General features: G+C 54.4%; 1 protein-coding gene across 1 annotated transcript in view; it reads left to right on the forward strand.

Moving 5' to 3' along the window:
* EMH_0026230 (uncharacterized protein) overlaps window positions 1-630 on the forward strand; it is a gene marked incomplete at both ends in the record, with an annotated part of 1,805 nt that extends 1,175 nt beyond the window's left edge. Inside the window, one exon of the mRNA XM_013502590.1 lies at window positions 349-630. Within this exon, the coding sequence (XP_013358044.1) occupies window positions 349-630 (282 nt within the window). The remainder of the gene's footprint in view (window positions 1-348) is intronic.
* Window positions 631-879: the final 249 nt, after the last annotated feature.

Raw genomic sequence — 879 nt, forward strand, 5'->3', positions numbered from 1 at the left:
CTCTGGGCGGTGGTTTGGGGTATATTAATAGTGCTGAAGGCTGTATAAACCCTTGAGGGTTTAGGGTTTAGGGTTTGGGGTTTACACCCCAAACCTCCTCATCGGCGTGCTGCAGCTGCTGCTGCCTTTTGTTGGTTGGCTCTGGGCGGTGGTTTGGGGGGTTTTGATTGTGCTGAAGGCTGTGTAAACCCTAAACCCTAAACCCTAAACCCTTGAGGGTTTAGGGTTTATAGAGGAAACCCTAAACCCTCGTTGGGGTGCTGCAGCAGCTGCTGCTGCAGCACCTAGGGTTTGGGGGGTTCTTATTGAAAGATGTGTAAACCCTAAACCCTAAACCCTAGGGGGTAGGAGGAAAGGGAGGGAGAGAGGCTGCAGCAGCAGCAGCAACAGCAGCAGCAACTGCAGCAGCAACAGCAGCAGCAACAGCAGCAGCAACAGCAGCAGCAACAGCAGCAGCAACAGCAGCAGCAACGGCAGCAGCAAGAGCAGCAGCAAAAGCAGCAGCAAGAGCAGGAGAAACTGCAGCAGCAACAGCAGCAGCAACTGCAGCAGCAACTGCAGCAGCAACTGCAGCAGCAAGAGAAGCAGCAACTGCAGAATATTGAGACAAAGAGCAACAGTGTGTGTTAGTGACTGCAGCAGCTGCTGCAGTTGCAGCAGTAACATAAATCTAGCAGGAAAAGCAGCAGCACCAGCAGCAGCAGCAGCAGCAGCAGCAACTGCAGCAGCAGCTGCTGCTTCATAGGAGGAGCTGCAGCAGCAGCAGCATCAACAAACGCCGCGAGCACAGCAGTAGATCTAGCATCAGCAGCAGCAGCAGCAGCAACTGCAGCAGCAGCAGCAGCAACTGCAGCAGCAGCAGCAGCAACTGCAGCAACT

This window comes from Eimeria mitis, genomic scaffold (genome assembly GCF_000499745.2).
Source record: "Eimeria mitis Houghton genomic scaffold, Emh_scaff965, whole genome shotgun sequence".
In the NCBI taxonomy this organism is placed as follows: domain Eukaryota; phylum Apicomplexa; class Conoidasida; order Eucoccidiorida; family Eimeriidae; genus Eimeria; species Eimeria mitis.